General features: G+C 38.6%; 1 protein-coding gene across 1 annotated transcript in view; it reads left to right on the top strand.

Moving 5' to 3' along the window:
- Positions 1–15,373, top strand: part of GC (GC vitamin D binding protein) — a 29,020-nt gene extending 13,647 nt beyond the window's left edge. The window contains exons 4-12 of the mRNA XM_008693198.1: positions 2,422–2,633; positions 3,749–3,881; positions 4,182–4,276; positions 7,543–7,672; positions 8,562–8,764; positions 9,497–9,626; positions 10,086–10,183; positions 12,003–12,135; positions 15,344–15,373. Of these exons, the coding sequence (XP_008691420.1) occupies positions 2,422–2,633; positions 3,749–3,881; positions 4,182–4,276; positions 7,543–7,672; positions 8,562–8,764; positions 9,497–9,626; positions 10,086–10,183; positions 12,003–12,135; positions 15,344–15,373 (1,164 nt within the window). The remainder of the gene's footprint in view (positions 1–2,421; positions 2,634–3,748; positions 3,882–4,181; positions 4,277–7,542; positions 7,673–8,561; positions 8,765–9,496; positions 9,627–10,085; positions 10,184–12,002; positions 12,136–15,343) is intronic.
- Positions 15,374–22,145: the final 6,772 nt, after the last annotated feature.

A 22,145-nucleotide genomic window follows, 5' to 3' on the forward strand; every position in this document is an offset into this window, starting at 1 on the left:
GCCCTTATGTACCTTCTAGGAATTGTAATCCTTTTCTCCCATCACCAACTCTGTAAATATCCATCATTTACGACCTGACCTTCTGCACCACCTTAAGCTACCGTGACCACTAACAGAACACATTTTTATTTACATTTTATTTCATGTATTTGTAAGTTATCCCTTGACCAGAGATAAGCTCCAGGTTTGTAGAGACAGATCATAACAAAACAGAGATGGTATTGCCTTTTTAAATACCTTCTTCTTTCTCCTGTTTGTTCAAAGCATTTTTAAAAATGTGTTGACTCTTCGAACATTTTTGAAAGGAGGTAATTTGAAAGAAAAGGGAAGGAAGGGAGGGGAAGGGAGGGGAAAGGGAGGGAAAGGGAAGGGAAAGGGAAGGGAAAGGGAAGGGAAAGGGAAGGGAAAGGGAAGGGAAAGGGAAGGGAAAGGGAAGGGAAAGGGAAGGGAAAGGGAAGAAGGGAAGGAAGGGAAGGAAGGGAAGGAAGGGAAGGAAGGGAAGGAAGGGAAGGAAGGGAAGGAAGGGAAGGAAGGGAAGGAAGGGAAGGAAGGGAAGGAAGGGAAGGAAGGGAAGGAAGGGAAGGAAGGGAAGGAAGGGAAGGAAGGGAAGGAAGGGAAGGAAGGGAAGGAAGGGAAGGAAGGGAAGGAAGGGAAGGAAGGGAAGGAAGGGAAGGAAGGGAAGGAAGGGAAGGAAGGGAAGGAAGGGAAGGAAGGGAAGGAAGGGAAGGAAGGGAAGGAAGGGAAGGAAGGGAAGGAAGGGAAGGAAGGGAAGGAAGGGAAGGAAGGGAAGGAAGGGAAGGAAGGGAAGGAAGGGAAGGAAGGGAAGGAAGGGAAGGAAGGGAAGGAAGGGAAGGAAGGGAAGGAAGGGAAGGAAGGGAAGGAAGGGAAGGAAGGGAAGGAAGGGAAGGAAGGGAAGGAAGGGAAGGAAGGGAAGGAAGGGAAGGAAGGGAAGGAAGGGAAGGAAGGGAAGGAAGGGAAGGAAGGGAAGGAAGGGAAGGAAGGGAAGGAAGGGAAGGAAGGGAAGGAAGGGAAGGAAGGGAAGGAAGGGAAGGAAGGGAAGGAAGGGAAGGAAGGGAAGGAAGGGAAGGAAGGGAAGGAAGGGAAGGAAGGGAAGGAAGGGAAGGAAGGGAAGGAAGGGAAGGAAGGGAAGGAAGGGAAGGAAGGGAAGGAAGGGAAGGAAGGGAAGGAAGGGAAGGAAGGGAAGGAAGGGAAGGAAGGGAAGGAAGGGAAGGAAGGGAAGGAAGGGAAGGAAGGGAAGGAAGGGAAGGAAGGGAAGGAAGGGAAGGAAGGGAAGGAAAGGAAGGAAAGGAAGGAAAGGAAGGAAAGGAAGGAAAGGAAGGAAAGGAAGGAAAGGAAGGAAAGGAAGGAAAGGAGATTTGCCAGGGAAAGAAATGGAAAAGGAATTCACTGGAAAAAGAGATAAGGATAAAGAGTTCCTAAGAATTCCTAAGTTCTGAGAGCCTGATGGAAAGTAGGTGTGGGAGAGAAGGAGAGGTTTACTTTTGGTTTACGTAACTAATTCATCATGTTGCTCTCCTTCATTTATAGGAAAGATCCTTAGAAGTTTTGTTTTTTAAAAAATGACTAACTTCTGAAATAAATATAAAGATGTCAAGGCACTTTTGCCCTATTAAATCCCCAGATAATTTTTATATAGGGATGATTTCAATTCTACATTTATTCCAAATATCAAATTCTTTCCAAAAAGAACATTTTGCTGTTGAAGTTGCTTTGGTAGTACCCTTAGCATGGGCTGCACCTGCCCACAGGTTATCAGTGCACCTGTGGTTTTCAAGCCGTGCACGTCTGAATAAAACTTTGGGGCTTTGGGAAACAGCTCCTTAAAAGCCTCCTCTTTGACTTAATGAATCAGAATTTCTGCATCGTACAGCCCAGGCACCTAATTTTATATACTCTGATGCTGGTGCAAAAGCAGGCTCAGGAACCAGTGAGTAAGAGAATGCCAACAAATGTAGAAGACTACATTAGAAGAATTAAGAGTCTGTCAAGAGTCTGCTCATTTAATAGGAGGTGTTCCTTCTCACTGGGGTATCTGCAGCAGAAAGCGGGTGGGAGATCATATCAGAATCACCAGTGGAGCTTTTTCAAATGACCTCACTTACTATCTCCCCCGAGCAACACAGAGCCAAAGGATAAAACCTCTAACGGCTGCAAACACAGTCTACTTGTTAATGAAAGTTCTGTTTTTATCCTAGTGAGTCCTTTATTAACGCAAGACCCTGTATTTGCCTGTAACTATGCAAATTGCCACGTAGACAAGATATTCAATGAAGCTTTTGGCATGGACGGTTTGTTACTAATGAGAATTTTTAAACTTAAGACTAAGGTATATTGAATGGTGAACTAAGAGCCTGGAAACTTCCGTATAGGAGTTGACTTGTTTCTCTTCTCTCATTCTAGACCTCAGCATTGTCTGCTAGGTCCTGTGAAAAGGACGCTCCATTCCCAGTACACCCAGGAACTGCTGAGTGCTGTACCAGAGAGGGCCTTGAACGGAAACTCTGTATGGCTGCCCTGAAGCACCAGCCACAAGAGTTTCCTACCTACGTAGAGCCCACAAATGATGAAATCTGCGAGGCATTCCGGAAAGATCCCAAAGACTTTGCTGAGCAGTAAGCTGCTTTCATCTTAAGTAAAACTTCAGGGCATAAAACACCAGAAGGGGGTCGAATCCAACCCCCTCCTCTATACAAACACCTCTTCTATAGCCACCTGAACAATTTCCAGTAAGAACTTTACTCCTCCCCAAGACTTCTCATCTCCGTCAGTGCTATTATTGTAAACACCTTTCTCAGACAGAGGTGAAGTCAACTTTCTAAACCTGCCAAACAGTTCTATTGTCTGAAGCAGAATCACGTGGATTCCCTCTCTATGTGACATTTTCAAATATTTGACAGCTATTGGGATTCTCCTTATGCGAGGGATCCTTGCGTGCTCCATCAGATAGATTTTCCCCTCATTTTTGTAAGTTTCTGTGATCTTCCAATGCTAATATTAGAATATATAATCTGGCTACTAATGAATGTTAAACAATGAGATGGTCAAAATTACATGTTCACTTACGTGGTATAACAGGTCCCATTCACAACTGTTTCTAGGGATGTAGGAATAAAAAAAGAACTTAAGCTTTTCTGAACATTAAACATTTAAAATGTGTACAGCAATACAATTCTGTTTATGATAATGGCAAAATACACATGCAAAAGTCAAATGCAATGTCACTCAAATTGATTTTAGAAGTTTGAAGTTCAGGTCATGATTTTATAAAAATTCATTGGCTTTCTCATCCTGGAAAATTTTCAGAGAGGATTTTGCCCAAGATTTCAGAGTATCCTACAGACCCTTAAGGGCTTATGCTCCTAAAAATTAAAGATTTCAGCAAATAAGCAATTGTCAAGAATAAACTGTGATAAATCATGAAAGGTAAATGTATCTCATTTTAATTTGATCAACAATAAGCAATTACCATGAGCCATGCAGCTGGTAGACACTAACTACAAAGAGACAAATAGCCTTTCCTCTCAAGTAATCCATATGGAAATTTAAGGAATTAATGAAAATACTGGTTAAAAGTGACTAGTATTATAACCCATTCTTTAAATCCTTAGTGCTTTTTATATAATAAAACTAAGCTAATGTAATACATCCTTTTTCCATCAAAATACTTCTGAAAAAGTAGATTCTGCTTCCCACAAATGTTTTGACCAATCTTATTTTCCCCCCACAGATTTATGTATGAATATTCCATTAATTATGGACAAGCCCCTCTATCACTCTTAGTCAGTTATACCAAGAGTTATCTCTCTATGGTAGGATCGTGCTGTACCTCACCAAGCCCAACAGTATGCTTTTTGAAAGAGGTAGGTATTGTTTTATTATGTAGTTATGTTCTATTTTTTCCTCTATTAATGCCATTCAATTTAAATAGTGGGAGTTCAGATTCTATAATCAGTAAACCTTTCTAAAATGCCTCCTTTACATTTCATTCATTGGAAAAACAAACATAACCACCTCTAGGAAAGGAATATCAGTAAGTTTATTTGGTCAGAATTCAGTTTTATAGTAAAAAATAATAGGTTTTTTTGTTTGTTTTGCCATTCCTGCACTCTGCTTTCAATGGATCTTGACCATCTAATAGGATTCTCTCACTTACTTCCTAGAGACTCCAGATGAAACATTTATCACTTCTCACCACTATGTCAAATAGAATCTGTTCACAGTATGCTGCTTACGGGAAGGAAAAATCAAGGCTCAGGTAAAGATTAAGCACCAGCAGTGTGTTTAGCTGTTCGCTTCTACACTACCCATGATATTAGGATTCTCTAAAGAAATATCTGTAATAGAATATATATGCTACAGTCTTCTGTTCCTATAATTCACAAAAATACAGCCTAGTTCTTTTTCTCTACATAAAATATGAATAAATAAGGCTATGTTGTAAAACATGAGATTTGCTTTTAATCAACCTTTTCCACATACTCATGGGAAAACTGGTAGACCACTAGAAATTGTTTCTTCAGTATTCATGTTAGTATGTATTATAAACACAAAAACAAAAAATTTTTTTGTTCATCACCTGTTATTTCCTTTGCCTTTTTTTTTTTTTTCCCTTGGGATGTGACTTCCTAAATTCTTATTTGGTCTATGAAGTTTTGTGCTATATATGATGTATATCTCTTAAGCTTTTTGAATGTATTCTAATCACTTAATTTGTAACCTTCACTTTAATTTTTGTGTGGCTACTGTTAACATAGAAACTGTCAGAATACAGTGTTAACACATCTCAGACTTCTAGAATTTGCAAATTTATCTTTCCAGTATCTACAGTCTAATTCTTTTTACTCTGATCCACAAGCTTTCCACCCCCTCTAATGATAATGAAAAAAAAAAAAAAAACTATTTTGTGCTGGCATCAGGTCCTAAGGTTCTCTCATGGTAATAGAAACAACTTTCTTGAGTTCTTTAAAAATAATCTTCCAATAGAAATATTCAAATACTAAACGACATTTTCTCTAGACCTTCTCTTTAATTTTCCTTCTGAATTAAGATGGTGTATTCGGCAAATAGAACATAAGGATTTAGAACACAAAACCACCTATAAAATATATATAGGTATCTTAATCATTAATTTATACTTGCATTAGTGTCTGGAAATTTATCCCAGGGAAATAGCATTGAATGTGAACAAAGATTTAGCTAATATATTATTGCTGCACCATTTTTAAATATGAAAAAATTAGAGCCTTTCTAAATTTCCCTAGAATGGAGAATTCTTCTATCAGTTATAGTATATCCATATGAGAATGCCATATGGTTTGGTATAATGCTATGTAAAAAGATATTTAATGAAAACTATAAAATATTGGCAAAAGAAACCGAAGAAGATACAAATAAATGGAAAGACGGTCTATACTCATTGAAGAATATTGTTAAAATGCTCATACTATTCAAAGCAAGGTACAGATCTAGTACAATCACTATTGATATCCCAATGGTATTTATTGCAGCAATAGAAAAAAGCATGCTAAAATTCATATAGAATGTCAAGGGACTCTATATAGCCCTAACAATCTTGAAAAAGAAAAATGAAGTTCGAGGCCTCACACTTTAGGATTTCAATACATACTACATAGCAATAGCAATCAAGATGCTATGGGACTGGCATTTAAAAAACATATAGACTAATGGAACAGAGAGCTCAGAAATACACTCTTACATATTTGGCCAAATGAATTTCAACAAAGGTGCTGGGACTACACAATGGGGAAAGGACAGGGTCTTCAACAAATCATGCTGGGAAAACTGGATATCCAAGAATGAAATTGAACCCTTACCTTATACATATATTAAAATTCAAAATGGATTAAACCTAAACATAAGACCTAAGACTGTAAGACTCTCAGAAGTCAACAAAAGGGAAAACTTTGGAACATTAGATTTGGCAATGATTTCTTATAAAAAAAAACAAGAATAGACAACAAAAGCAAAAATAGACAAATGGGACATCAAACTTAAACTTCCATGTGTAAAAACACAGCCTACAGAATGAGAAAATACTGGCAAGTGTATCTAACAAGGGTTTAATATCCAGAATGTAAGGAACTTCCATAACTCAATAAGAAAGTATTCAACTCTGTTTCATTGAGTTGTTTAAACAATTATCCAAGAGATATATAAAAGGCCAAGCATATGAAAGGACATTCACCATCTCTAATCATAAGAGAAATGCAAACCAAAACCACAAAGAGATGTCATCTTTCATCTATTAGGATGGCCACTACCAAAACAGAAAATGAATATTGACAAGAATGTGGAGAATTTGAAATTCTTACGCACTATTAATGGGAATGGAAAATGATACCACCGTTATGAAAAACAGTATGGACGTTCCTCAAATATTTGAAAATAGAATCCTATGATCCAACAATCCTACTTTTGCATTCAAAGTAGGATCTCCGAGAGAGATTTGCACACCCATGTTCATTGCAGCATTATTCACAATAGCCAAGAGGTAGAAGAAATCCAAATGTCTATTGATAGATGAATAAAGCAAATGTAGTATATATAGAATTGGAATATTATGCAGCCTTGAAAAAGATCCTGTCACATGCTACAATAGGGATGAATGCTAAGGACATTATGCTAAGCAAAATAAGCAGTCACAGGAGGACAAATACTGTATGATTCCACTTCTGTGTAGTATCTAAAGTAGTGAAAAATCATAGAAACAAAGTAAAAAGGTAGCTGCCAAAGACTTGGGGGGAGGCTGTCAGTGTTGAATGGGCATACAGCTCCAGTTTAGGAAGATAAGATGATTCTGGAGATCTGTTATATTTACAGATATTTACTTACAGTAAATAAATTTAACACTACTGAACTACACACTTTAATAGTTAAGATGGCAAACTTAAGGTTAAGCATTGTACCACAATATAAAAAGAATACTTACTACAGAAACTATTCCTGATATGTTAAGTGAAACAAGGCAAATGTATGAATAGTTTGGCAGGGTATAATCCCTTATGAAATATTTAATACTTGATAACCCTTATAAAATGCTCCAGGGCTATACAGCAAAATATCAACATTTATTCGTTCTGTGATCTAGGGCCATAGGTATTTTTTTAATCTGTAGTTTCTAAATTCTAAAATCTATAAACCATTTTTGAAAGGACAATGAAGGGGCCACAAAAATAGGACATTGGCCTTATGAATAGGGACATTAGTGCCTCATTGCTCTTTTAGACCTAACATTTTAAAGTCATGCTTCAAGTAGTAGATCTGGCAAGAAGAAAAGGGCCATATCAGTATTAAAATACAAAATGGTTCCTGGGGGTGACTGACTTGTGCATAGCGGCTCTAGCACATAGGGTCCATCATATACACAGCAGATGTGTTCCATGCAGCTATTGGGGACAAAGAGTTGAAACTATGGTATTATTCCTCCAGGGGGTGTAGGTTCATAATGAAACCAAGAAAATGGAATGTGGCTGAGCTAACAATTCATTTTTAACTGTTTAGCCATCTCATAAAACTAGCCCAGAAAGTGCCAACTGCTGAACTGGAGGATGTTTTGCCACTAGCTGAAGAGATCAACACAATCCTCTCCAAGTGCTGTGAGTCCCCCTCTGAGGACTGCATGGCCAAGGAGGTAAGAGAATCCTCAACCTGGACCACGTACTGAGTGGCAGGCACTCAAGGTTGCTTTTTACACACATCAGCTCAATGAATCCTTGTGACATTTAAGAGTATTGCTAACTCCATTTCATAGATAAGGAAACAAGATCAACCAGGGTGAATAATTTGAAGTCTTACAACTACTAAGTGGCAAAGTACACACACAAGGCCAAGATCATCTAACTCCTGAGACCTTATTCTACCTGCACAGCCCAATGCAGTTTAATTATAATTAAACTTAAGTTATTTAACTTAATTATACTTTCTAAAACTTAATATTTAAACTTCAACTCCTTGGTAATACCAGCCACATTTTTTAAATTTCTTTTTAAAATTAATTTAAGTCATCTCTATACCCAGCATGGGGCTGGAACCCATGACCCTGAGATCAAGAGCCCCACGCCGTACCAACTGAGCCAGCAGGCGCCCCACGAGCCACGTTCCAAATGTTCATTAGTATTGGACGGTATAGATACAAATCATTTCATCACAAAGTTCTATTGAACAATATTGCAACCATTAGATTATTGGAAACTGCTCATGTTTATAGCTGTTATAACTCGGTCAATTTTTCCCCACCATTTTTTCATTTAAATAATCCTTTCCAGTGGATGTGAATTTGCACAGTTGCTTTACCTAAAGGTTTCTCCAAGTCTGTGGACCTCTTTAGAAATAGGTATGTTGTCGTGCCTGGTCTTTTTCCACTAAGAAAACAGGTCTGTGTTAGAGACGTTTTCCAACAACCTGACTTGGAACCTTTCATATACACCGTGCCAGGGCTCGTAAGCCTACCTAAGCCTTCCTTATTTCCAATGAGGCCAACCAGATACTAACGCTGCACCAACTCACAATTGCTTTTATAGCTGCCTGAATACACAGTAAAAATCTGTGACAACTTATCCACAAAGAACTCTAAGTTTAAGGACTGTTGTCAAGAAAAAACCCCCATGGACGTGTTTGTGTGCACTTACTTCATGCCAGCTGCTCCCACGCCCGAGCTTCCAGCCGCTGAGCTGCCCACAAGTACCGACGCGTGTGAGAAAGGGAATACCAAAGCCATAGATCAGTAAGTAGAGTTGATCGGACTAATTCTTTCTTGACAGTATTGATATTCACTAGCATTAAAAGACAAAGAAATTAAAGGTTTACCATTTCTTCTCATTCATCTGTTTTCATCCAATGGAGAACTAAAATACACCATATGTTCATAGACCATGAGCTGCATAAGCTACAAGCATATGCATACCCATGGCATAGAAATATTTCACAAATAAGTTGGATTAACAGGTCAGAAAACTACCAATATTAGAATTTAGGCTAACTTTAGACTAATTTATATTTGTCTAAATATTTTCCTAAATGCAGAGAGAACAAAGGAATAAGACAATGGAAGGAGTTACACAAATCTACTTTCACGGAAAAGCTACTCAAGGTGCCTACTTGATGCTTTATGTGGGGTGCATTGTATTACAGTTCCACAAAAGCTAGTTCCATATGCATTTGAAATAGACATGTTTATATAGAATATATACATATGTGTATGTATAGTACATACAGAGTTTTAATTCAGTATTAATCAGAATAGCTCCAAAGCAACTACTAATAATTTGCATTTCGATGAGAATGTTAACCCCAAATCTGTTGATTTGGAGTCAGTTTTACCTAAATCTATTATTTTTAACTACCAGGCAGAAGCCAGGTGATTAGCCTTTATAATAGAGCTCCGATTTCAAACACGACACACGTACCCAACTCTACTCATGTTAAAGAGTATTCTCTCCTTTCCCTCTCATGCCAGGTATACATTTGAACTAAGTAGGAGAACACATCTTCCAGAAGTATTCCTCAGTAAAATACTTGAGCCAACCCTGAAAAGCCTTTCCGAATGCTGTGACTCTGAAGATTCCACTGGTTGTATGAATGCTCAGGTACCACTCGCTTCATTTTCTTGACCAACCTTGGTAGAAGTCAAGGGTTGGAAAACTGCAGCTCATGGGCCAAATCTGACCCACCGCCTGTGTTTGTGTGGCCTGTGAGCGAAGAATGGGCTTATATTTTTAAATGGTTTTTAATTTTATGACAAAAAATGTGAAACTCAAAATTCAATGTTCATGAACTTTCACTACAACACAGCCTTCCTCCTTGTTTACACAGTGTTTATAGCTGCTTTTGTGCCATATTGGCAGAGTTGAGTAATTACAAAAGAGACTATATATAGTTTACAAAACCTAAAATATTTACTATCTGGCCTTATGTAGAAAATGTTTGCCAATGTGTGGTATAAGTAAGAAACACACATACTAATACATCAAATGGAATTCTGATTTAAGGTCTTCTAGAACAATGCTTCAAGACAAATAATTTTGTACGTAATTGTTTTCTCACAGGGCCCTCAACTGAAAAAGGAGTTATCTTCTTTCATTGACAAAGGACAAAAACTATGTGCAGATTATTCAGAAAACACTTTTACTGAGTATAAGAAAAAGTAAGGCACTTTTCTGGCTGTTTTCTCTACATTTTATCAATAATAGTTTGGTATTGTGATTTGCAAGTACAGTTGAAGATTAAGATGTGCTAAGTGAGCAATAGAAAGAAGAGGTGCTATCAAGAGCTTTAAAAAGTGGAATCCAGTACCTATGTAGGAAGAAATGGAGTCCTTTTCAGAGGGGAAAAAGGTCATGTGTATCAGATGAGAGGTCAATTAGGACACAGCCACAGAAGTACAAATTACAAGACCTACAGGAACTTGATTCAAAAAATACCATATTAGCCCAGAGTTCATCAACATTCGTGCCCTAAAGCTTATGTAAATGTCGCTACACATAACGGGGAACTGTAAAACTGCCAAAAAAGGTTACCTAACTTCATTGCATACTGTGTCTGACAAGACAAGCCAAACTTTCAATCAAGTGTAGTACCACCCACGACCAGCATGAGTTCTCTATAAACCGAAAATAACTCGTCATTAGTAATGTTGTACAACAGTCAATAGTCATGTTTCTCAAGTACAAGAAAGGCCATGCTACTGAAACAAATTTTACTGGGTTCCTAAACACCCATGGCATTCCCAACTTCAGTAAGTAGATTTCTTAGATCCATTCCAAATCATCTTGATCAGCATGAGCCAAAGGCAAGCACGAATAGAACTCCACAGAGAGACCTAAGAATCCCAAAAGTAGGTCACTTCCTTCAGTGACGCCCATGAAGCCTAGTTTAGCAAAGCTCTATAAGAAAATGAAAAATTGTGAAAGCCTTAAGTCAAAATGCTTATTTCCCAATTATCAGAGAACAGTATACAATAACATTAAGCAGATAACACAAGTTTTATACTCCAGTGTTGCATTGGGCAACTGACAATTTATAGAATCTCAATACATTAAGAATAGCAATGGAATAGAATTGACATTTGCGGTTATGAAATCAAATCCCTAACAACTGCATCCAGGTATTTGAAATCCTGCACATACACATACCCACACTTGTTCTTTTTCCATTCTCTGAGTTCCTTCTGGTCTGACTTGCCTCCCCTTCCAGCTGGGACCTGCTCCTTTCAGTAATGTTTTTATGAGCAAACTAGTCCCTCTCACCCTCTCGTCTTTTCCCAGCATCTACCTTCCCCTGAGATAAATTTGGGTTTCTACCACCTCTCATTGCCCACAAGTAGGCTGGCAAGTAGTTCCTGGAGAAGGTCATAAAAACAGGCTGAGTTGCCCATTATAAGCATAGAGAGATACCAAGATAATATAGACCATTCAAATTGGGAGGGAATACAGAGAACAAGTCCTAGAATTATCTTGAAAGTTAGATGGAAAGTTAACTTACAGTGGAGCTAAAAACAAGAGCCAAAGTTTCTAACCTTGTGTTTTCCAACATAGCCAGTTGAGAAGGAGGCACACTGAGGGGGAAATTGTATAAAATGAGAGAAGAGAAAAAGGATCAAGGTGACCAAGTCCCATGAGGGAAATACTCTTTAAGGAGCTTGAAATCTAGCACTGGAGAGAAGATGAAAAGTCAGGAATAGGAGAGGAAGTGGTCCATATAAATATAATTGAACAAATGAAAGGGGGAAGATGGGAATTCAAATCCAGCAAATTTTAATTTTACTTTTAAGAGCTTAAAAGAGATGGAGATTTCACTATCTTACCTCAAATTGAGTCACTGAAAATCACTCCACAGATCTGATATTTAAGAGCAACTATTTCCATTTTTTTTTATTGTAAAAGACTTGAAGTGGGTTGTCATCTTGCATCAGAAAGGTTTATAAAATACATCTAGTAAAACTTTACATAAATATGGTCTTTCAGACTAGCAGAGCGATTAAGAGCTCAATTGCCTGATGCCAGCTCCATGGATCTCCAAGGGCTGATCGACAGGCGCTCAGATTTTGCCTCCAAGTGCTGTTCCATCAACGCACCTCCTCTCTATTGTGATTCAGAGGTAAGAGCCATAAAAAAAGAATGAAATCTTGCCATTTGCAACAACATGTTGGAGCTAAATTCACGATATTGAATTTAAGAAATAAAGCAAATGAGCAAAGGTTGGGGGGAGGCAAACCAAGAAACAGACTCTTGCAAAGGTTGGGGGGAGGCAAACCAAGAAACAGACTCTTTTTTTTTTTTTTTAAAGATTTTATTTATTTATTCGACAGAGATAAAGGCAGCCAGCGAGAGAGGGAACACAAGCAGGGGGAGTGGGAGAGGAAGAAGCAGGCTCATAGCAGAGGAGCCTGATGTGGGGCTCGATCCCATAACGCCGGGATCATGCCCTGAGCCGAAGGCAGACACTTAACCGCTGTGCCACCCAGGCACCCCTAAGAAACAGACTCTTAACTCTAGCAAACAAACTGATAATCACCAGAGGGGAGTTGGGGGGGGGGATGGGTTAAACAGGTGTTGGGGATTAAGGAGTACTATGTGATGAGCACTGGGTGATGTGGGGAAGTGCTGAATCACTGTAGCATACACCTGAAACTAATATCACACTGCACGTTAACTGGAATTTAAAAACTTAAAAGCCAGGCACGTCTGGGCTCTGAGTATTAACATTTTAGTGAAATTTTGTTTCTTTTTGACTGTATTGCACCTGACAAAGTCCTAATTAGTTTGCCAAACTGAGCTCCGGCACCTTGTTTTTCTGCTTAATACCCTGGGAGATTCTGATTTCTTTTCAAATTTCTACATTCACACCCTAGGGCCAAACCTGTTAGCCCATCTTGTTTGTAGCAATTTATAAGGTTAGAACTCCAGAGGAAGAATGAAAGCCTGTTCTTTCAATTCTGCTGAGAAATAGACCATGTTCACCTTCACGAAAATTCAGGCCAAGTGAGGTTCTAAACATAAAAATCGGAGGAGTTGGCTTGCTGGCTTGCTAGAATAGTTTGATCATTTTCAGCACTAAAACGCTCAGCATAAATCAACTGACAAGTCCCTTCCTTTACTACTGACCTACAACAGCTGAATTAGGTTGCTTTATCCCAGAAAAATAAAACTACCTCACCTAGAAGTTGTTTCCAGCAGATTTTGCTGAGTCTCACTCAGTTATTAAAAGGACTAAGTATTTTTTTTTACATTGTCAAAAAGCATCAGTTTTGTAACCCTTTCCTACTCTTTGTTATGCTTATCCATATGCACACTTTCCTTTTTGACATCATACAAGACAAATCGAACAATTGCACGCAACAAATGTTTCCTTCAATTCTAATGCTTTTCATTTTTTTGAGCTGCTTTTCAGATTTTTTATTGTAACATACTGCCATTTAAAAACGTATTTTCAATTACGATGATGAAAAGGCAGGCTTATAACGATTTTCTTGCTTTATAACCAGCAAATGTAGAACAGTGCTGCTGAATAGCCAATCTTTCAGTAATTGCTAGAGAAGAGGGAGACAGATGAAGTTGAGACACTTGCGCACATGTGATTGTCTGGAGCACTGGGAGAGTAGACCCTCTGCTGTTTGCATTAGCCCTTTAGATGGTCTTTCTACACTAATCTCACAGCTGGGTTAATGAGCTGGCCTCTGGGACTTCACGTTACAACAACATTCACTTTGATTCTCAATGCTTGGTGTAAATATTTGTCCTGTCACCCTGTAATATTTGGGATATAATTTATTAAACCTCCTTGCCCTTTATTTGCTTGACAGATTTTTCCTTAAAAATAATGCCCATCTACTACATTGACTCCAAGTCATTTATATCCAGGGATCCACCTCTATCTACCATTCTAAACATACTTGGCACAGCCGCTGGAGGAATGGCAAAAGGCACTTCTGAACCAGACAAAATCAGTGTTGCATTATGTGGTGATCTATCCCTACCCCTCATCCTGATCTTCAGATGAAGAGCAAATAGAACCAGCAGTGTAATTCTCAGTCCTTACCAGCCTTCTCTACAGAAACACTTGATACCCACAACTATCCCTTCCCCCTTGGAACAATTTCTTTGGTATCTATATTATCATTTTCTACCTTTTGTCCTTCTAGGATTCTTTCCTTCCTCTATTTCATATTGTCCTCTTCTAGCCATCCTTTAACTTCCTCTTTTCCAGAGTTTTTTTTCCTTGCTTTTTCATTATATTACATTTTTCCTGAGTGTTCTCAGCCATGGACATGCCTTAAATATCCAAATCTCTTCCTTTAGCCAGGATCTCTTCCTTCCCAACCAAGCATTTTATCCAACTTTTCATGGGGCTCTCTCATCCCACAAGAAATTTAATTTCAACATGCCCAAAATCTTCCCCTTACAACATCCTCTTGTTTCCTAAATTTATGAATATCACCATTCATCCATTGTCGAAGATAACAAGTGATCCTTGATTTCACATGTATACACATACACACACACACACACACACACACACCCCTCCAAATCCCAAAACCTATCAGTTCTAACACCTCAGTATCTCTATCTCCCCACTTACTTCTACATTACTGGTACTTAAATTCAGGCAACCTTTTGCCTGAATTACAATGTCCCAATTGGTCTCTCGTCTCCAGTCCCCCCACCTTCCATGCCTCACACCCAACCTCATCTCTATACAGAGGTCAAAATAACCTTTGTAAAACACAAAATAGTACATTCCTCTATCTCCATTGCATCTAAAGTTTTGTTTTGTAATAGAGACTTTGGACCCTTGACTTCCTTTCCAGTCGGATCTACCATTTTCTTGTTCCCCCTGCTTTGGTTCTCCTGAACTACTTGCAATTTTTCAAGTATATTCAGCATGCTCTTACCTCAAGGATTTTGCACATAATGACTCATCCCAGATTGGCTAATGCTCACTCCAACCTGGCTAAATCTTTCGTCAAGTCTCAGGATTCAATTTAGGCTTCACCTACCTCCTTTGGGAATCCTTCCCTGGCGCTCAAGCTCTTCGTTAGCCCTTATATTATTCTGTGCACACCCAGTAACTGGCACTTACTAACTACTGTCATTTCTTTCTTGCCTATTTTTCCTGGAACACTGTAAATTCTAAGGGCAAGGACAATATAAAAACAAATAAATGTGAATGATGGCTAATAAAAAGTTTAATATAAAGCTATGTTTTGACAAGAATCTTTTCCCCTAAGCAAGGTTCAAATTTGTGTATACCTTCTGCAAGAGTCTATGAAATACTTTATGACTTAGAAGACATTTTTTCATTTCAGATTGATGTTGAAATGAAAAATATGCTATAGTCCTGATGCATGTGTGTGTGGTCTTAGGTAAGTATAGTTTTTAAAGGCAGCAAAGAACCCAGATTTGTATTTTTAAAATTCAAGAACAATTTTAATAGTCTCCTTTCTAGCTATCCTCTATTTAAACTCATTTTATAGTGAAAACATTAAACATATGGAAAAGTTAAGAAGCTTATACGCCTATACACAACCAACTTCTGACTGTTTAGGCCTCGAATTCAGGTCCCCAGCTTGGTACTATATCCATTACAAGCTCACATCTAAGATAACAACAACATGGAGATCATTTCAGGAATTTTTATGCATTCAAAGTTTAAAGACTCCGTTTAAAGATAGAGTCCATCAAATCTTAAAGACAACAGGGTTCTTAAGAGGAAAGAAGAATTTTTCAAATTAAAACAACATGTTTGAAGTATTATCACTTATTTTAGATATTATACTTTCACCCATTAAAAAATGCACGATGATGTTAAGAGCATAGAGTAGAACCCCATACCTTAAACTGAAGGGGACCTCAACTCTGCACAGTAACAAAATTATTCTCTCCAGATTTAATTGTATTCATTTTAAATATATTACTTGAGATTAAAAATGATGAAAACAATCATTTTGGTTTATTTCAGACCTTCATTGAATGGAGGCTTTTTAAGGCTCTAAGATGGTTATTTTGCTGATTTATTGACAACATTCCTCAAAATGATATGGAAGCAAAGAGCATTGACTAAAGAAATTAAATCATTCCATCACATCCAGGCTTTCAATATAAACTCTTTGAATATAAAACAGTAAAAAAGAAAACTAACATCCTGAGAGGCCGGACAATGGGGGTGGTCCCAGAAACTTTTGAAATTACCCACTCTACATTAGAATCTATCTTTGTGAGCAAGTTATTATACTCCCTAAAGCTCGGTTTCCTTTTTTTGTGAAGAAAATATTACAATATCTATCTCTCAGCATTGTTGTAATGATGGGGGGGGGGTGTATAGAAAATGCCTAGGAAATGGCAGTCCTACCAGCAAAGCTGCTTCTACTACAGATAATGTGAATCTAAACTCTAACAAGTTTCCCCCCAGATAGATCAGGCTTTTCTTATTTTAAATTGCTCTGCAATAGATCCACTTTCTTCTGAGTTTTCTCTTACAAGAGCATGTCAGCTCTCCCGTGGCAGAAGGGGCACGCACTGTCTGCTCAATATGAAGCAGTTCCTAAAACCGTTAAACCGACTGTGGTTGCCTACGCCTTCTATCTCGACGAAAGCCTGTGTTTCGTCAGATAGAGGAGCCGAAGCCTTGGTCTCCAGGTGTCCTCATTCTTAAGTACACCTACAATTCAGGGCTTCCAGCCAACAGTGTGATGCACTTTCATTCTTAACTAAAATCATATTATAAACCTGAGTTGTCCTCTTGACCGTTATTGGTTCCCTGGACCACTTTCTTTCTTCAAGCCCAAAAATTGATTGTGACATGCCTCACTAGAGAGAGAATTATGGTCTCCTGATAAATCCCACGAAGCCAGTTAGCTTTGTTCTTCAGCTTCGGAAATAGTCTTCCCTGGACCGCCAACAGATAAAGGAACAGGCTCCCACTGCAGATTCAAGTTGGTTAGAAAACAGTACCAGAATCACACTCAGCACAGCCAGGTGCTTACACCATGTGAGAAACCAGTGAGGAAAGCACAAATGGGTCTCCCTCTCACCCTCAAAGGCATAAACTCAGGACAAGAAAGATGGAATTTCTTGCACTGTGCAAATAGAAGTATGGTATAACTCTGCTGTCATGTCTTGGCGGGTTTGGTAACCAAGGTGGGGGGTGTATTTGCCTCATTACAAAGTAGAGGGGGATTTGATAAAAACTTACACTAAGTGTTTTAGTAAAAAAACAAACAAACTTGTTATCTCAATCCCATGACGGGAGCCTCATGCGCTACTGGTTGCTGCATTTTTTTGTTTCAGCCATAACCATTCATTCTCTGAGCACAAAGTCACACACAACATACATTCAAAGAAAAAAAGAAGAGCTATGATGTACCTTGACATAACAACAGTGATGGCCTTATATACAGGTCTTGGGAATTTCTTACATTTTTATCCTGGACCCATCAGGTCATCGTGGATAATATGGGTCATGCTAGACAGCTCTCTCTTTAAACATAAGGATAACTGGCCCTTATAAACATCCGCTGAGCAGTATTATGATTGTCGCCCATTAGCTGTTTTTCTAACATTTATTTTCATGACTCTTCTAGATCTGGTGTTGGAACAACCTGGGAACATCTGATGGCCTAACCTAAGCAAAACCAGAGCTCCTGGGGAGACCAGTAGGAGACTCCCTGCTTTTTATCAGCGACAGTATCTTTATACAATGATAAGATTGATAATTTGCTAAAAAAAAATAAATATGAAGCAGACCGTAAATGTTACCGAGGATAATGTTACAGCGTTGATCTTCAGCTCGGTCCCTGTGATTTTCACAAAGATGCTGCAATAGGCAGGCCCATGCTCATGAGCCCCTGCTTTTTTCTAGCTCTCTGCTCTTTCTAGAAGATTCACAGTATTAAGTATCCACTTTCCAATTCCCAACACACTAAGCTCCACTTCTTGATTACTTCTCAGGCTTAATAGGCACCATTAAGGAGAAGTTAGCCAGACTTCTGTCATCAATAACCTGGGATAGCTCCCTTCTTAAAGAACCACCGCCGCCACCTTCCTGAGAACACGTTTGTGCTCCCAGCTGCAGGTTGTGCGGCATTAAGTAGGTAACATCTGCCTTGCATAAAAATCTCTGTGGTCTGAACGTTTTTCTCTTTGCTAAAGACAACTACTCAGAGCTATTTATTGGGTGAAAATTCTAAAAACCTGATTTCAGCTTAATTCAATTTACCACGTGTACACTGTATAGGCTATTTCTAGGTGCTTTCTTTGCTCAGGGAAAAATGAATGTTCTAATTCAACAGGTTTTATTTTGAAAAAAATGATCATACTTTTAGAATAAATGCCTCTCTGAAACCAATACAAGCCAAGGAAACGTTCTGTATTTATAACTAACTGCCTGAAGGAACGTACATTTATCTCATGGTAGATGTAGAGTTATATGGTAGAGATGAAGCGGATTTTATAGCAAATATAAGTGGAGTCACATTAACCAAAATCATCCCTGGTCATGCCTTAAGATTCTAAGTCTTAGCAGGAAGAATTTTATTAACTAAGCCAAGGTGAAATGCTCAAGACTTTAGCTGCCAGTAACCGGGAAATAAAATGCCTGTCCCCTTGCAGCTTCTGTAGAAGGCTCCAATCTTACCTCCCACAAAGATTCCAAAATGGGAAATTAACCTCAAATAGAAAGTTCTTCAGCTACCATGAAGGGGGGGAGGGGTGGGAAAGACAACTATATACTACATATTCAGGCAGGATTTTAGATTTCTTAAAGTTCTTTCTCACTTCCAAAAGTACCTTGCTGAAGCTTGAAAACCAACTCTGAGATGTAAACGTCATTGATAAAAATGAGAGTGAAACCCCAAAAAGGCCCATGGTAACAGCGAAGAACCAAGCAAAAACTTAGCCTTTAAGTCCAGTATGCCATACAAAATTAATGGGCATACTGGAGAACGCTTTCCCGATGAAATTAGTTCTGGAAACAATATATCTCCCTCGGAGTCACAAGTGACTGTGTACAACTTACTATTCCCTAAATTGAACCACTGACCCCTTCTTCTTTGGATATCGCCCAGAAATATTGCTCTGTAAAATTAATCTTGGAAAATTCTGCTCCGTTCTTGAGAAGTTACAAATTGTTCATTAACCGCTACAAACGAGCCCGTTTTGGTCAAGCATTTTTATGCCTGACCAAGCAGAACAGAGTGTTTTTTGTCACTAAGTATTCGATAAATATTACATGATGGGTTGAAGTAGTGTTTTCATCGTTTCCCGAATATATTTTCCAGCAAATTCTGAACTTTCATCAGTTTCTTTTATATTAAGGAGCTCTGACCCAAATATGCCATCATTCTAATACAAGTTTTAATTTTAGACTTATATACATAATTATCCCTGCTTTTACTCCACCTTATGGGAAGCAGAGATCTTTTGAGAAGATATTGCCAAAATCTACACTCACTTCCTAGGTGTTTCTCATCATTAAAGAGATGATTTTGAGTTTCCATCTACTGTCAACTGTAGCTGAGTTTACTTTTGAGTGTCTATTATATATAAATAATCCTCCATTTTTTAAGCATTACCTATCACCTTCTTACAAAAACGAGGTACTCACCATGACAGAAACAAACAAAATTCTTTGTTTCTAAACATGGCACTCACAAAGAGTATCAATAAGGGTTCTCCAAGCAAATAGGACTATAAGGAGATAGAGAAATGGAGAAATTTTACAGAATTGACTTACACAGTCACGGAGCTGGCGAATCCGAAGTCCACGCGGCAGGCCAAGAGTCTGGAAACTCACACAGGGTTCCTATGTTGCAGCCTCGAGGTAGAAATGTACTCTGGGTAGAGTTTTGCTTTTAAGGCCTTTGATTGGATGAGGACTCTCCACATCGTCAAGGGTAGTAATCTCCTTTACTTAGAGTCAGCTGGTGGTTAATGTTAATCACATCTACGAAATACCTTTATAGCAACATCTAGACTAACATTTGACTGAACAAATGGCCACCATAGACTAGTCAAGTTGACTCATAAAGTTTAGCCATCACACAAAACTTCTGTAAGTTGCATTGTCCTTTCCAAGACTGAATGTCTTTCAAATTGTAGTACTAACCCCCTGTGTTTTTCTAGATGCCTACGTCATTCCACAAGTGATTCTTAAACTATCACCTGAGAACCATCACCTTCAATGGTCTACACAGGATTAGTATATTAATACCTTTTCCTGGAAATTCGTAAAAGAAACAACACTCCTTTTTATGGAGATTTTAATTTAAAAACATAAGGGGAGAGCCTTTCTATTACGTCATTTAATTCAACAGCAATATGCTCTAACGAAACAACTGAGTCAACTTGACCGTTTACCCAGTTTTCAAATAGCTAAAAATAAACAAGAAGACTTAGAAGCTTGTGTTTTTATGACTCCGGTCTTCCTTCTGTGTACCTCTCCCCACCACCAAAGCCTCACCTTCACCGAATCTATAGACCAGCGATTCTCAGAGATTGGGGTTTAATCAGTCTTGAATGGAACCTGTTGTGCAAAAGCCTCTAATTCACTGCTTTAGAAGCTTGGCGCCTGGGGCACCTGGGTGACCAGTGGATTAAGCATTTGCCTTCTGCTCCGGTCATGATCTCAGGGTCCTGGGATCAAGGGGGGGTGGGGAGCAGGGGAGTGTCTGCTCAGCAGGGGTCTGCTTCTCCCTCTCACTCTCCCTCTGTTCACTGTCACGCTCTCTCTCTCAAATAAATAAAAACTTAAAAAAAAAAAAAAAGGCTTGGCACCCTCACCCAAATTAGAAAAAGAGAAGCAACAGAAATCAACCAATAAAGGACCTGATGGCTAAATGGTTACTGGGCAAGGGTGAATTTTTAACATCACTTTCTCTCAGTCTGCCATTGCATTATGAAAATGCTGTCAATTGTGGAATGAAATTTTTGTCTCCCATTAAAGAAAACCCAGTCATAGAAAATCAAGTCAAAAGATGACCTTTCCCAGAGGCTATTTCTTCCTTGTCCATTTCTTCCAGGATCTGAGATAGTTTCCCCATTAGGCCAAGAAAGTACCCAACTATTCCTTCCACTACACGCACCACCACAAGTCTCCTCATTTTATAGCTAATGCTTTTCAGCAAATTCTAGTTGGCAATTAACAATGGTACCTACTTACCCATCCACAGATGAGGGGTTTGGAATCCCTATATTGCTTCTGCCCAGTAAAAAAGTTTCCAACAATGAATTAGGTGTCTTTTCTCATGCTACAATCCCAGAAAATGGATCTTTGCAAGCCTGTATGCTGCACCATGAAAAACCTCGGGATGACATGCCTGCTTCAAATAAAAATATCTTTGCCTCCACCTTGTGGCTGACAGCGCTAAATGCAGATATTTGTGCGGAAATCTATTCTGAAATCAGATTTTCATAAAGTGGGCGGTACCTGATCCCCCGGAATACGCTTACTTTGTGTACAGCTCTACTCAGAACAACATGAAAAGCCAAGTTAGCAAGATACAGAATTTTCAACCTTTATTCTCAGCGAACTGTGTGAATTTGGCAACTTTGTACACAATAGACCAAATGATCTGCCTACATTTTTCATTTAGTTCCTGAGACTGTTTAATTTTGAGAAAAAAAATTTAACCCATTTTTCTCTCTTAAAAGATAGCGTTACTGATAGAAGAGGAGTATCTTCTCAATATTAAACTCCCACTAAAATTAGGTAAGAAAATGTAAAAAAAAAAAAAAATAGTACAATACTTCACTTTTTACGCACTGTGTTGTTGTCGATAAACGTCTGTGCTTCCGGGCCGAACTACAACTGGAAGACCGAGTTTGGGATAAAGAGGAGCAATAACTTTATTGTTTTGCCGAGGAAAGGAGGATGCAGCAGGCTATGGCCTTCAGAAACTGCAAGCCTGGGCCCCTGGGTGGCTCAGTGGGTGAAGCGTTTGCCTCCCGCTGCAGTCATGATCCAGGGTCCTGGGATACTGCGTCCTGGGAGCATAGGCTCCCTGCTCAGCCTGGAGACTGCTTCTCCCTCTCCTCCCTGCTTCTGCTCTCTCTCTCTCTTAAATAAATAAATAAATAAATAAATAAATAAATAAATAAATAAATAAAATCTTT

This window comes from Ursus maritimus, unplaced genomic scaffold, assembly GCF_017311325.1.
Source record: "Ursus maritimus isolate PB19 unplaced genomic scaffold, ASM1731132v1 scaffold_8, whole genome shotgun sequence".
In the NCBI taxonomy this organism is placed as follows: domain Eukaryota; kingdom Metazoa; phylum Chordata; class Mammalia; order Carnivora; family Ursidae; genus Ursus; species Ursus maritimus.